This window comes from Gavia stellata, chromosome 20 (assembly GCF_030936135.1).
Source record: "Gavia stellata isolate bGavSte3 chromosome 20, bGavSte3.hap2, whole genome shotgun sequence".
Taxonomy (NCBI): Eukaryota; Metazoa; Chordata; class Aves; order Gaviiformes; family Gaviidae; genus Gavia; species Gavia stellata.
The window spans coordinates 1,467,361-1,479,004 of record NC_082613.1 but is presented as its reverse complement, the minus strand read 5'-3'; the positions used below and the strand labels follow the sequence as shown (position 1 = coordinate 1,479,004).

The 11,644-nt window shown below is 61.7% G+C and overlaps 1 protein-coding gene across 1 annotated transcript; it reads right to left on the bottom strand.

Moving 5' to 3' along the window:
- Positions 1-3,065: 3,065 nt before the first annotated feature.
- On the bottom strand, positions 3,066-11,359 carry PSMF1 (proteasome inhibitor subunit 1). Its single transcript, XM_059827241.1, has 7 exons — positions 11,231-11,359; positions 9,781-9,933; positions 9,107-9,189; positions 8,222-8,407; positions 6,631-6,684; positions 4,471-4,629; positions 3,066-4,340 (listed from the first exon to the last, which is right to left on the bottom strand). The coding sequence occupies exons 1-7, from the start codon at positions 11,357-11,359 to the stop codon at positions 4,289-4,291; spliced, it is 816 nt and encodes a 271-aa protein (XP_059683224.1). The 3' UTR covers positions 3,066-4,288.
- Positions 11,360-11,644: the final 285 nt, after the last annotated feature.

Here is an 11,644-nt window from a genome sequence, read left to right as displayed (position 1 = left end):
TTGGGGGAGCCCTGGGTGTTCGCAAGGGGAAGGCAGAAGTCCCTCCCGCAACTCTCAGCACTGGCCCTGCGGGTCTGGATTAGAAAATAAACCCATTAGAGGGATAAATCATCCTCATCAATTTTTGTCACTTTAAATAAGATGGAAGGGGTCTTTCTAGGATGAAAAGCTGAGTCTGGTTGGGGGACACCACTGCTGAGCACCTGCTGTATGTGAGCGTGAGAAATGCTCCCGTGGATCAGAGCATGCGACTGCTCGAGAGGATCTGTGGGAAGGGGCCGTCGCTGCTTTGTCAGCGCGTTGCTGGGCTGTCCCTCCAGGACCCGCAGGACTGGGGGAAAGCCTCTCGATTGAGAGAGAGATATATATTTAAGGTGAATGAAGTGCGTCGAGGAAGGAGTGCTATTAAAGAAGCTCCCCCATCAAGAGCTCCAGGACTGGGAAGTGATTTTGTACAGAGACCCCCCGGGCTGAGGCAGAGGGTGGCTGTGGCGGGGGGACGCGGAGCTGCTGGCGGCCCTAGAGCCGCTCTGCCCCGCGCCGCAGCCGGCTGCCCCACGCTTCCTCCCCGCATTGGCCTGGCCTTCCCTTCACCGCTCCTGGCGGGTGGTGGGGAAGAGCGGTGCAGCCAGCTTGAGGCACTGACCTGCGATGGTTAATGTGCAGGGGGGTATTGGGGAAGCAATCAAGAATATTCCAGGGTGGTCAGAAAAATCTGGCTGGGAAAGGCGGGCTGATGCTGCACAGCACACAGGCGGCAGACACCAGCCCCGGCCCCGCTGCCTTCCTGCAAAGCCGGCGACAACGGCAGCTGCTCCGTGCTTTGCACGGCCGCACCCCGGGCAGGTCGCCCCGACGCCACAATGATGGGCAGCGCGGCCGCAGTGAGAGGCGCTGGGCAGGGTGCAAGGCTGGCTACCCCCTGGCAATGCCACCACCATACCGGGCCACCGAGTACGGTGGAAGGGCAGGGATGTGGCGGGCAGCGCATCCTTGTCTCCCTGCTCAGCACAGAGGTCTCCCAGTCCCCCAGCTCCAGGGCTCTGAGGGTGTCTCCGCTTGTGCCAGGGGTCAGCAAAGAGGGAAGGGCCCGGCGCGCCTTTCCCAGTCCCGTATAACGAGGGCTGCTTTGTTTTCCTGTCTGTGCAATAAGCACCAGTTCCTCCCTCGCGCCATGCGCGGGACACACGGGATGCCAGGGATGGAGCATCGTCTGCGGGGTAATTAGCAGCACCGGGGGCTCTGCCTTTGGGAGTGCGTGGGGCAGGTGCCGCTGGGCTGGGCGGGCTGACAGATGGCCTGAAGGGCTCTCTGGGGATCTCAAGCCATTACCAATAATCCAGCGTCTTTCTTCAAACGTGACGTGGAAGCGCCTCGCTGGTGCTGCAGGAGGAGGGAGGGCTGTGCCTGTGCCAAGACCGCACACGCCAGCCCCAGCCGCTCTTCATGGCCTCCCCATAAAATTAACTCGAGGTGCATGGCTTGATGTGCTCCTTTGCATGTTAACGCTTTCCATCACTTACGTTAGCAGCAGCCGTGCCGGGGCCGGGGACGCGCGGCTGGGGCCGTCCCTTCCGCTGGTGGGAGACCCGGCCCTTGCGGCCGCTGTGCTTGGTGGGGTACGAGCCAGCCGCAGGGACGGCTGCCCCTCAACCGTGCTCAGGGGATGGGGTCTGTGCCCAGCTGCCAGCCCTGCGGATGGAGCAAGGAATGTGCTTGGGATCACCGGTCCCCTTGAGCCACCTCTGCCGTGCTCCAGGCAGCTCCACAGCCGCCCTTCGGTGTGAGCTGAGCCAGCCGCAGGGACCGTCTCCTGTGCCCACTGTCCTCTGACCTGGAGAGGAGGATCCTCACCTCCTTTTACCCATCCTCTCTGGAGAGCGGACGGCACAGACCCGGGAGCCCTGAGGCTCAGGCACAGGCCTGCAGTGGGCACGGCTCAACGCCGGGCACTTGCCCTCTTTGAAACCGCTCTCTTTTCCCACCTGCTCCCCTAGCTGCACAGCACCGCGAACCCGCTGGGGTTGAGCGCTGCAGACAAAAGATTGTTTATCAGGACCCGCCACAGCCTCTCCCGGCGCTGGCTCGCTTTAATTAGCCCCATCAAAGCCGGCTGCGTCTCTCCCTCCTGAAAGGTTGCAGAATATGATTAATTCAGGCGCAGAAAGCAGCTGCCTCCCGCAGAGAGGGGCCCCTTTGATAAGGCCAAAGCTGTTTCCTCTCCCCGAGCACCCCGCATCTCTCAACCCCACGCAGCGAGGTCGGGGGCTCCTTTCTCCTGGGACAAAGCTATCGATGGGCTCAGGCTGCCCCAGGAGCCGGAGGGGACAGAGGGGACAAACAGGCGCAGGGGCCTCACCGAGCCCTGGGTCTCACTCTCCGTCCCACCCGTGCTTCCAGCACAGCCGCTGTCTGCTCTGGTCATGGGCATCACCCACTGCCCATCCGTGGGACTGTCCACCAAAGCGCCAGGGATGTGCAGTGGGGATGACACATCCCCGCCAAGTCTGGGCTCAAAACCAGCTCTTGCAAAAATGGGGGGCCACGCACGAGCCCCGGGGAGATGTAGGGGATCCTCCAGCTGCCCCCGGAGCTGAATTTCTATGGCCGGTCCTCCCCCCTCCCAGCTGCATACAGCCCAGGCTTGCACACGCCGTAACTCAGCTTTATTAGCTGCGTTTGTAGGCAAAGGGGTTTTAAAGGGAAAAAGCCTTTGGGGAAAAGAGATAGACAGGGGGATCAGTTCCCCCTTTTTATTTACACCAGCACGGCTGCATGCAGCGTACCGACGGCATTCAATACCCCGGAGAGCCAATTACCGCAAGGAGCGGAGCCAGAGCCAAGGCTGGGCTGTTCTGCGCTTAATTTTCTTAATACAGTCACATCGTCTCAGAAAAGCGCTCCTGCTCAGGGGAAGGTACAAAGCGGGTTCCCAGCGTGAATCCGCTGCCTCGGGGAGGGCAGGCGCAGCGTGCGCAGAGCTTTGGGGCTTCCCTTCTCATGGCGGGGAGAAGGGGGCTGCGGCTGGGGCGGGGGGCCACCGCCAGCAAGCACCAACACAACACTCTTGTCAGATTTTTATTTCAATCTCATAAAAACCCTTCCAAGAAATCAAACCATGAGAAGAAAAACACAGCGTGAACCCCTGACAGGACAGATGAGCTGCAGCCCCAAAATTAACTGACCTGGGGGGAGCTGCGGGGAAGGGAGGAGGTTTCCAGAAAGAGCTCAGAAGCCTGAGCCACACAGATCTCACCCGTCCTCCCCGAGCTATTGGTCAGAGTTCAGCCAGGCAGAGCCACACCAGCCTCATGCAACGGGACCGACGATAGGAAAACATGTTCCTATAAACCTCTTCCGCAAAGCAAATCCCGCAGCTGAGTGAGCCCCCTGCGCGCATCCCCAGAAGGGCCCCAGCTCCGTACCGGTCACAGCTCCGCCACGCCTGGAGAGCCAATGCTGGGCCCAGCAGGTCGTGCAGGTATCGAGCACCCTCCCTCCTACCCCAGCCCGGCGTGGTGCCTGGCGGGTAGCCCTCGCCACACTGCCTGCAGGGCTCTGCAGGCACCCCAGGAATGAAAAACACAGCCGCAGGGGAGAGAGGGGGCAAGGTGGGGCCAGGAATTCAATACATGTCTCTTCTCATGCACATTAAAGGCTTTGCTGGTGGTGCTCCTTAAAGCCAGTGGGCACGGCCACGTGCAAGCCGATCTCAGCCGCTGCTGGGCGGCCATGCAGTCTGGCCATGCAGACCCCGTGGGTCGGGCTTTTTAGCCCTTCAATGCCGATCAGCCCCTCGCTTGGATCTCTCACAGGGAGCCCACCCCGGCTGTCACCTTCAGTGAGGCTACCGCAGCTCCCCGGCGCAGGAGCGGCAAGAAGCCAGCTCCCTCCTCAGCACTGACCGCTTGCGTAACCCCAGTAGCAAAAGCGCTGCCAACCTGGAGAAGCAGAGGAGGAAACCCCACAGCACCCAGGCTGTTCTGGGAGCGCCGCGCTGCACCCCATGGCTGCCACCGTGTGCGGGGCAGGCCCACTTCAGCTGGGTGCAAACGGCCGGGCACCCTCGGAGGAGCACGAAAAGAAACAAACCTACTGCCTCCTCTTCTGTTCTGCACACAGGGAAACCTTTATAGCTGGTCTGACACACAGACCAGCCCTGAATGGGGAGAAGAAAAACGCTGCTGAAAACATCAAAGTCCACCAAACAGGGAGCGAAGAGGGGAAAGTGCTCCTGCTTCCAGGAGAGTGCTCTGTCCGCAGCCATGAGAAGCCATGCGGTGACTCCTCACATGAACATGTCGTCGTAGCCTGGAGGGGGAAGGTGGTCGGGATCTGGCCTGGAAAGAAATTCAGAGCAGAGTCAAACTAGGAGCGAGAGCGCAGTCCCGCAGCAACAGGGATGAGCCAGGAGATGCAGGGGCAGCCCAGAGAGCAGGCTGGGGATACCAGGCACAGCCGAATACCTACCCAGATCTACCTGCTCCTAATGGGCCAAAGGGGTCAAATCTGGCGCCTGGTGGAACTGCTCCCGGGGGAAGCCGGCCTGGAATGCCTGACGATGGGTCAATGCCAGGCTGCAGGTGGCCAGACCGGAGAGGATCCACTATCATTCCCCCACTCCGACCTCTAGGGAGAGGAAAGGCAGAGATGACGACATTGGCACTGGTGAGAGAGGAGCAAAGCACGTCCCTGTGCTGCCGGAATGCTGAGCACAGGAATGTGGGGTTAAGCCAACACACAGCACGTGGGAAGGAAAGCAGCCCAGGCCAGGGCAAGCCAGCGAGGCGAGCCCGGGCAGCAAGACAGAGAGCACTTGATGTGTGCATGCGTGCGTGTGTAAGAGTGCTGGGGCACAGCAGATTCCTGTCCCACGGAGGCTGCTGTCTGCCATAGGAGGGAACCCGAATGCATCACACCCTGCTCCTACCTGGGGTTATCACAGCCCTGCAAACCTGTCTGCATTATGCCACAAGGTCAGGGGCAGGATGTGAATCACAGCTCAGCGTCATGCCGAGGTAGGAGTCTTACAGCTGCAGAGCGCATGCCCAAGGCCGGGCACCAGCCAACACCCAGGTTCGGGGCACCACCGTGCCCCCAAACCCCCAGGGCTAGCAGCAGACACGCACAGGGAAGCAACAGCCCTCGCATGCCTGCCTTCCTCAGAGCCAATGCCAAAACAGACACTCGGAGTAGTGGAGAGGCAGCTTCCCTCTTCCCCTGGTTCCTGCAAGGAGCCATTTAGGGCATCAGCAATGGCTGGTGAGTCCCAGTGGGCTGCTGACCACCCCCTGGGGAAGTGTCGGACCTGCTGGCCCTCGCTGCCGGCTTGTACTCCCATCCCTGCTCTCCTGGGCGAGCAGCACGTCCTGCCCTGCGCAGTGTCGCAAGAGCTCACGGACCCGGCTGGGGCTGCCGCCAGCCTTTCCAAAGAGCTGCCTGGAAGTCATTTGCTTACGGTGGCTCCTCGGAGCTGCCCCAAGCTGCGAGTGCCATTCCTCATGGTCGGCTTTGTGCAAACTCGGCTGGAGCCTCTGGACCCCGCTGCCATCGTGCAAGTCATTAACAAGCACACTAATGAGTTCCATTACGCCAAGCCGGCTGCCCAAAGCGCCCTGGGACAGCCAGGCCCCACGAGCATATGCCTGGGAGTCTGGGTCTCCAGCCCCAGCACTGGCAGGTGTCAGCGCACAAATCTGCTTCCATTTACAATCTTTTTTTGTCATTTACAGAGAAATTTCTGATGAAGGGCTGGAGGCAGCAAGAGAAACAGGGTCCCCACCCAGCTGAACCCCCTCTCCTCATGCTATCAGGTTTTCTTCCAGCCACTCAGGCTCCAGGCCTCTCCTTCCAGCCAGGCAGGATGTTTTTAGCTGGCCCTTTTCTAGCCAAACCCATGGAGAACCAAGTCTTGCAAGAGGGGAAAAAATGCGATCCCCACAGGAGAGTGGTTCCAAAGAAGACTCCCCTGGGCCGCAGGACGCTCTGCAATGACTCCAAGAGCTGTTTTTTGCCTGACTACGTGCTTTTAACTGGAATGGAAGATGACGTGTTCTCCTTGCCTGACCAAACCAAAGACCAAGAGATGTGTCTGTGAAGATCAGGCCGCCAGACAGGCCTCCTTCTATCTAGGCTTTCTCTTGAGTGCCTCAGACAGTCAGGAGGCTCACAACCAGGACTCGAGAATCTGTGGACTCGGCTTTAAGCTTCCCTTTCTCCAGACTGCTGGGCTGTAGACGCAGCAGCTGGTAACATTTTAAATTAGAGGCTTACATTCATTTAACGACGTATTCAGCTTTGATTTACTGAAGGAATTACTGCATGTTAAATGAATACAAGCTGATTATTAAACAGATGCAGATTGCAACCTATCATCTATGCAAGAGACCGGGACCTTATTACGGTATTAGAACCATATTGAGGTTTAGCAACTGTCAATTGGTCCCTTGCAATTTGCACTGAGCAACTGTCCCATCGCCGTCCACACTCAGAGACACTTCGCTGGACGCCTGAGCCAGGCGGACTCCAGCTGTTCCAGAGAAGGTCCCCAGCCACCCCCACACATCCCAAGGGCAGAGCAGGGGACGCTCCCCAGGCACATGAAGCACAACCTCTCCCAGCCATACTCACCCAAAAGGGACCAGGTCTTCCCCACCAACAGCGAAGGGGCTCAAAGGGGAAGGCCTGAAACACAGAACACAGCGAGACATTCAGCGAAGGGGAGACTGGCTGCGTGGAGCGAGCAGAAGCAAGCAGGCTCGCCAACCAAGCCAGCGTGGTTGCCGGTGCTGTGCGCATGGGTGCTCTCCCAAGGGAAGCACTGCAGCACCCGAAGGGCCCTGGGACCTGCAGGACCCTGTGTGAGCGGGCTGGCGTTGGGAGCCAGCCCATGCCCAGGACGCAGCATTCCCTGCTCCAGGGTGCAGCTGGGTGTGGACACCGGTGTGCGTGGCAGGCTTGCGGGAAGCTTGCTGAGATGAAGGGGGCCCTGCTGTTCCCACTGCTCCAGGCTGGAGCTGTCTGTGGATGCTGGGAACTTCCATGCCAGGGGCTCCCCGAGCGGTACCAGGCTAGGCCAGGCTCTCCAGCATGTCCCAGTCAGAGACACAATGACAGTCCCACTTCCAGGAGTGCGAGGACAGCGGGGCGGTGAGCCTGCAGCCAGTTGTCACATCTCCTTGCCAATAGTATGTGCCAATAACATGGTTTCAGAGCCATGCCCAGCTCCAGCTTGTCTGCCCAGGCCTCCCCGAGGAGCATCTCGCACCCTGAGCACCAGCAGACAGCAGTGGCGTTAAAGAAGCAAGAGGTGACATGCAAGCCAGAAGCCACGTCTGGTCCCCAAGAGACGGCAGAGCCACCGCAGTGTCTCTGACTTCCAGCCAAAGGGGATTACAGCTTGTGGGGGGAGAGAGGAGGGAGCCTGCCTGCCACGTACGAGGCATGGCTGGGCACGAAGGGGCCAGGGAGGGATGGTGAAGCGGGTGCCATGTGTCCCCTCTCCCTAGCTTTGCCAGCAAAGGGTTTCAAAGGGAAAGCGGGGTCAGGAGAGCAAGAAGAGCTCTCTGTTCCCCTCCACTAAGCCTGCACCTCCTGGGCCTGGCCCCAAGCCCTGGCTGGGTGCACCGCCCTGGGAGGGCAGCTCTACCGGCCACAGCAGGCAGGAGGCTTAGAGGCAGCCCCGGCTCTGTGCCAAGCAATGGCAGAGCTCTGCACCCGCCACACGCCCTCTCCCGTGAGCACAGAGCCCACGGCTCGATCTGACACCCAGCGCTCTGGCATCCCTCCCGGAGGCTGCTTGGCCCCATGACAGCACCATCATTCCCACCACTGTCCCTGCTCTGCCAGCCCCAAAGCGCTGATGGTCCCTCAGCCCGCACAGAGCAGGGTCTCCCTCCTTGCAGCCCTCACCTTCCCCCCAGCCCTGCACGCTGCCCTCTCTCTCCTGGGTCTGTAGGTCTCCAGCTACACCCCCAGGCAATGCCAAAGGAGGGTCAAACCAATACACAGCTCCGGAACAGCCCATCCCTCAGTGGGCAACTTAAATCAAACCCAAGCATGCGGCCAACAAGGCTGAGACTGGCTGGGGAGGATTTGGATCCCCTTTGCTCCGCATCCCATGTGTGCGAGATGGGGACCAGAGGTGAAGTCTGGGAGAGCTGTGCCAAGACCACATCCCTTCTAACAGAGGACCGTCAGCAGCCACCCGCTCTTTACTCACCAGGACGGTGCTCTCGTGCCTGCCGGCTGCCGGGGAGGGACCCTGAGGGGGTCGTAATCCTGGGGCAAGTCAGGATCCTTCTTCTCAGCCTTGGGCTCCTTTTTGGCCTTTTCTGCAGGGGCCCCAAGGGGAGCGATGATGCCCGAAGCAATCCTTGTCCTCAGCTCCTCAGTGTTCTTGTACAGCCTGCAGGGAGGAGAGGTGAGGTGGTGGGCTGGGGAGGCCACGGCACCCAGGTGTGCAAGGTGCTGGGCAGGCTGCCAGAGGGGTGGTGAGGGGACAGACATGCCCAAAGTGTCCCTGGCACAAAACATGTCCCCAGCTGGCAGCACAGAGGGGACGGGAAGGGGTAACAGCACACAGTGGCACCAAAGCCCTGAGCCTATCTGAGAGGGCAGAGGTGCCACCCAGCCCAGGGGACTCCCTTATGCTGTGGCCATGACCCAATCAGTTCTGCACTGGAGGAAACTACAGCACACAACACTGGCCTTCAGCAAGGCCACAGGGTGTCTGGGCCACGGCTGAAGGTGTCTGGGCCACAGTTGAAGCTGTAGCACCACTGGGCAGTGTCCACCCTGCACAGACAGGCAGGCAGGGCTCTGAAAATAAAAGTGCTGGGCCGGCCCAGCTCATTCCCAGGTGCGGTGGCTCTCCCCTGGGCTCCAACCCAGGGTCCCACCATCCCCTAAATCCCTCCTGCCTGCCAGCAGTGCAGAGGGAGGCAGAGGAGGGAGCTCCGGCTGCATTTCAGGGCTGGCTGGACTGTCCCCGGGGTTTGTACTGGGGAGAAGAGTCCTCCAGGCTCCTCCTAACCTGGTCTCTGCCTCCCTCCCCACGCCAGTGGGACATTTTCTCCTGCAGAAAATGCTGGGGAACTAAGATTACTTGTGGAAATTGTCCAGGTGCTCCAGGTTGACGTAGTCGGCCACTGCCAAGGTCACATCTGCTACCTTCTGAGAACTGCGATCCTGACAAAAGACAGGTGAAACACTGAGTCAGCAGCCCGGCAGAGCTGGGAATGAGGGAAGCAGCAGGTACAACCAGAGCCAGGGGCTTGGGACACAAGGAATGGGCTTGCCTGCTTCCTGCCACGTCCCTGTGCTGTGCCTGAATCCCCAGGAGCAAACAAACTCCAATGTACAGCAAGGCTCTCCCTGCTCGCTCCCCCAGTCACGGCTGCAAAGGGTGAAAGCAAAAACCGGGCAGGTGCTTGTGGGGGACAGGAGACAAAATCTGCAGAAAAATCCTGAGCTGGGAAGGGGACACAAAAGGGGCAACTCCCAGGCCAGAGTATGCAAGGCAAACCACATCGCTGCCCTGATGCAACTGGTGTTTGACCAGCTTCACACTGGGCCACATCTGCTGCTGCACAGGCAGGTCTGCAGCCCCTAACACCCCCTGGGTCTGCCCCATCCTGAGGGACAAACATCGCTGCAAGGTAGAACAAGTAGCAGCAGAAATTTAAGAAATGGGCCCTGCTGTTCTTTGCACATTTTGGGCGGCAGCAGACACTGCACCTGAAGGACCCCACACCTGCAGGGACCAGCCTGGGTGCTCACCATGACATTGAGGATCATACTGTCTTCCACCATGATAGCCTTCAGCAGCAGCTCACGGGCATCGTCTGTGGACTTGTAGCGCAGCGTATACACCTCCTTGTTGGCTTCCCAGCCAGTGGGCAGCAGCTCCGACTTCCTTTCATCAGGACCTGGCTGCAACAGGACAGATGTGCTGCTGCGTCCCTGCCCACAAGCCCAGCACGCTGCAGGGCTGGGGGGACCTGTCTTGGCTGCAGAGAGATCCAGGAGGGGATCTAGGTCTCCAGGAGGGGATCTCTCAGTGCCTTCCAGGTTTTGACTGCAGGAGCAGGGCTTTATTTCCTATGGGCTGGCCCTGCCTGCTTGCCAGCCTCCCGCAGGGTCCCTGCGCTGGAACAGGAGGGACACAACCACCCTTTGCTGAGCAGGAGGAGGCAACAAAGACCCAGACTGGGGGATGATACTCTTCCCTGTCTGGCGCCTCTTGGCTCCCCAGCACCAGACAGAGCTGTCTGGGCCGGGAGGGAAGGCTGTCGTGCTGTTTGTCCCAGCCCCATGGCGGTGCTGCCAGAGGGCACTGCCCCACGCTGTTGCCTCCCCTGGTAGCGGGGAGTTTCTCTGCCACGACGGTGCCCTGCACCCCCACCATGGCCCCCCAGCACTGCGCCAGGCTCCCAACCCACTAGACCCCCCCCGTCCTTAGCACTGGGTCCAGCACCACACTGTCCCCCTCCCTGGTGTCACACCAGGGCCCCTGGCACCACATTTCCCCCCAACACTGCACTGGACACCCTTTTGGTAGGGCTTTACCCCCCCCAGCACCACACTGTCCCCCTCCCTGGTGTCACACCAGGGCCCCTGGCACCACATTTCCCCCCAACACTGCACTGGACACCCTTTTGGTAGGGCTTTACCCCCCCCAGCACCACACTGTCCCCCTCCCTGGTGTCACACCAGGGCCCCTGGCACCACATTTCCCCCCAACACTGCACTGGACACCCTTTTGGTAGGGCTTTACCCCCCCCAGCACCACACTGTCCCCCTCCCTGGTGTCACACCAGGGCCCCCAGCACTGGGACTCCCCCGGCACCACATTTCCCCCCAACACTGCACTGGACACCCACCCTTTGGTAGGGCTTTACCCCCCCCCCCCCCCCCCCGCCCAGCACCACAGCGTCCCCCTTCCCGGTACCGCGCTGACTCCCCCAGCACCGGGACCCCCCCGCCCCAGCACCGGGACCCCCGCAGCCCCCCGCACCGCAGCCCCCCGCTCCGCCCAGCCCCCGCAGCACTGAGGCCCCTCAGACCCCGCACCGGCCCGGACATCCCCGGCGCCGCACGGCTCCCCCCCTCCCCGGCAGCGGGCGCTGGGCTTGGCCGCGCGGCGACGGCGAGCGGCGCTAGGAAAGGCCGGGGCTTGGCCGCGGCCTCCGCGGCGGAGGAGGCCGGCGGGGCCCGGGCCCGCCCGTACCTGGTCGCCGGTGCCGAGGCAGCGGTAGCCGTGCCGGACCAGCTCCCAGTGGACGCCGCAGATCAGCGCGTCCTGCGGGCAGGAGACGGCGGCCCGCGCCCAGGCGTACAGCGGCTCCAGCCCCGCCATGGCCGCGCCGCACCGAGCGGGCGGGGCCGGGCCGGGCACGCGGGGGAACGGCCGGCGCAAGGCCCCAACGGCCGGGACGGGGCCGGCGCGGGGAGCGCAGCACGCACCGGGCAGGCCGCGGCCGCGCCGGGCCGCCCCTCACTAGAGGGCCCCCGTCCCCTGCGCCAGGCCCGGGCCCGCCTCCCCCGAGGGCCGGGCCGGGCCGGGCCGGGGGCTGCGGCCGCCGCTGGGGGCGAGCGGGGGGGGGGGGTTTCTCCCCGCAGAAGTTTAACGTTTCTTCCCGCA